Here is an 847-nt window from a genome sequence, read left to right as displayed (position 1 = left end):
GGTTGAAAATTTGAAAGTAAAATTCTTTGATTGCTATGTACACTTGATGTACACTCTGCCGGATTAGTTGGCACTTTTCGGACTTGATCTTCAGCCCCACTGACTGTAGGCGGGACAGCACCCCTTCCAAGCGCTCTAAATGCTCCTCTTCTGTCTTCCCGAAGACGATGATGTCGTCAAGATAGACGAGGCATGTCTTCCACGTCAATCCCCTCAGCGCTTTTACCATCGACCGCTGAAACGTCGCCGAGGCGTTGCACAGCCCGAACGGCATGACGCGGAATTGGAAGATTCCCAGGGGTGTGGAAAACGCTGTCTTTTCCAGGTCTTTTTCGGCGACTTCGACTTGCCAGTAGCCGGACGCCAAGTCGAGGGTGCTGAACCACTTGGCCCCCGCCAGCGCATCCAGCGTATCGTCTATGCGCGGGATGGGTTGGGCGTCGACGAGCGTCACGGCATTCAGCCTGCGATAGTCGACGCAAAACCGCGGGGAGCCGTCCTTCTTTCGGACCAGCACTACCGGTGAGCTCCAGGGGCCTGAGGCTGATTCGATTACCCCGGCGTGCAGCATTTCCCTGATCAAGCGGTCCACTGTCTCCCGCTGGGCTTGAGGAAGGCGACGGGGTGGAAGCTTCACCTGCTAGGCCCCTCCGGTCTCGATGCGGTGTTGGACGAAACTCGTTCGTCCGAGATCACCCTCACCGCACGAAATGACCTTTCCGTACCTCCGGAGTAAGTTGCGTAGGGCCCGCCGATTCTGCGCGGAGCACTCCGCTCTGTCCATCAGAGCGCGTTCGCACGCTTCTAGCTCACCGCTATCGGTCTCAGGTCCCTCCCCTACCGTCTC

The 847-nt window shown here is 58.0% G+C and overlaps 1 protein-coding gene across 1 annotated transcript; it reads right to left on the bottom strand.

Annotated features, from left to right (window-relative positions):
* Window positions 1–49: 49 nt before the first annotated feature.
* Tsp_15003 (reverse transcriptase family protein) lies at window positions 50–574 on the bottom strand (the record flags this gene model as incomplete). Its single annotated transcript, XM_003370418.1, has 1 exon — window positions 50–574. A coding segment is annotated over one exon (525 nt), but the record flags the coding sequence as incomplete, so codon positions are not given.
* Window positions 575–847: the final 273 nt, after the last annotated feature.

Source organism: Trichinella spiralis (assembly GCF_000181795.1).
Source record: "Trichinella spiralis strain ISS 195 chromosome Unknown Scfld783, whole genome shotgun sequence".
Classification (NCBI taxonomy): domain Eukaryota; kingdom Metazoa; phylum Nematoda; class Enoplea; order Trichinellida; family Trichinellidae; genus Trichinella; species Trichinella spiralis.
The sequence above is the reverse complement of the archived record's forward strand: the minus strand, read 5'-3'. Positions and strand labels throughout refer to the sequence as shown.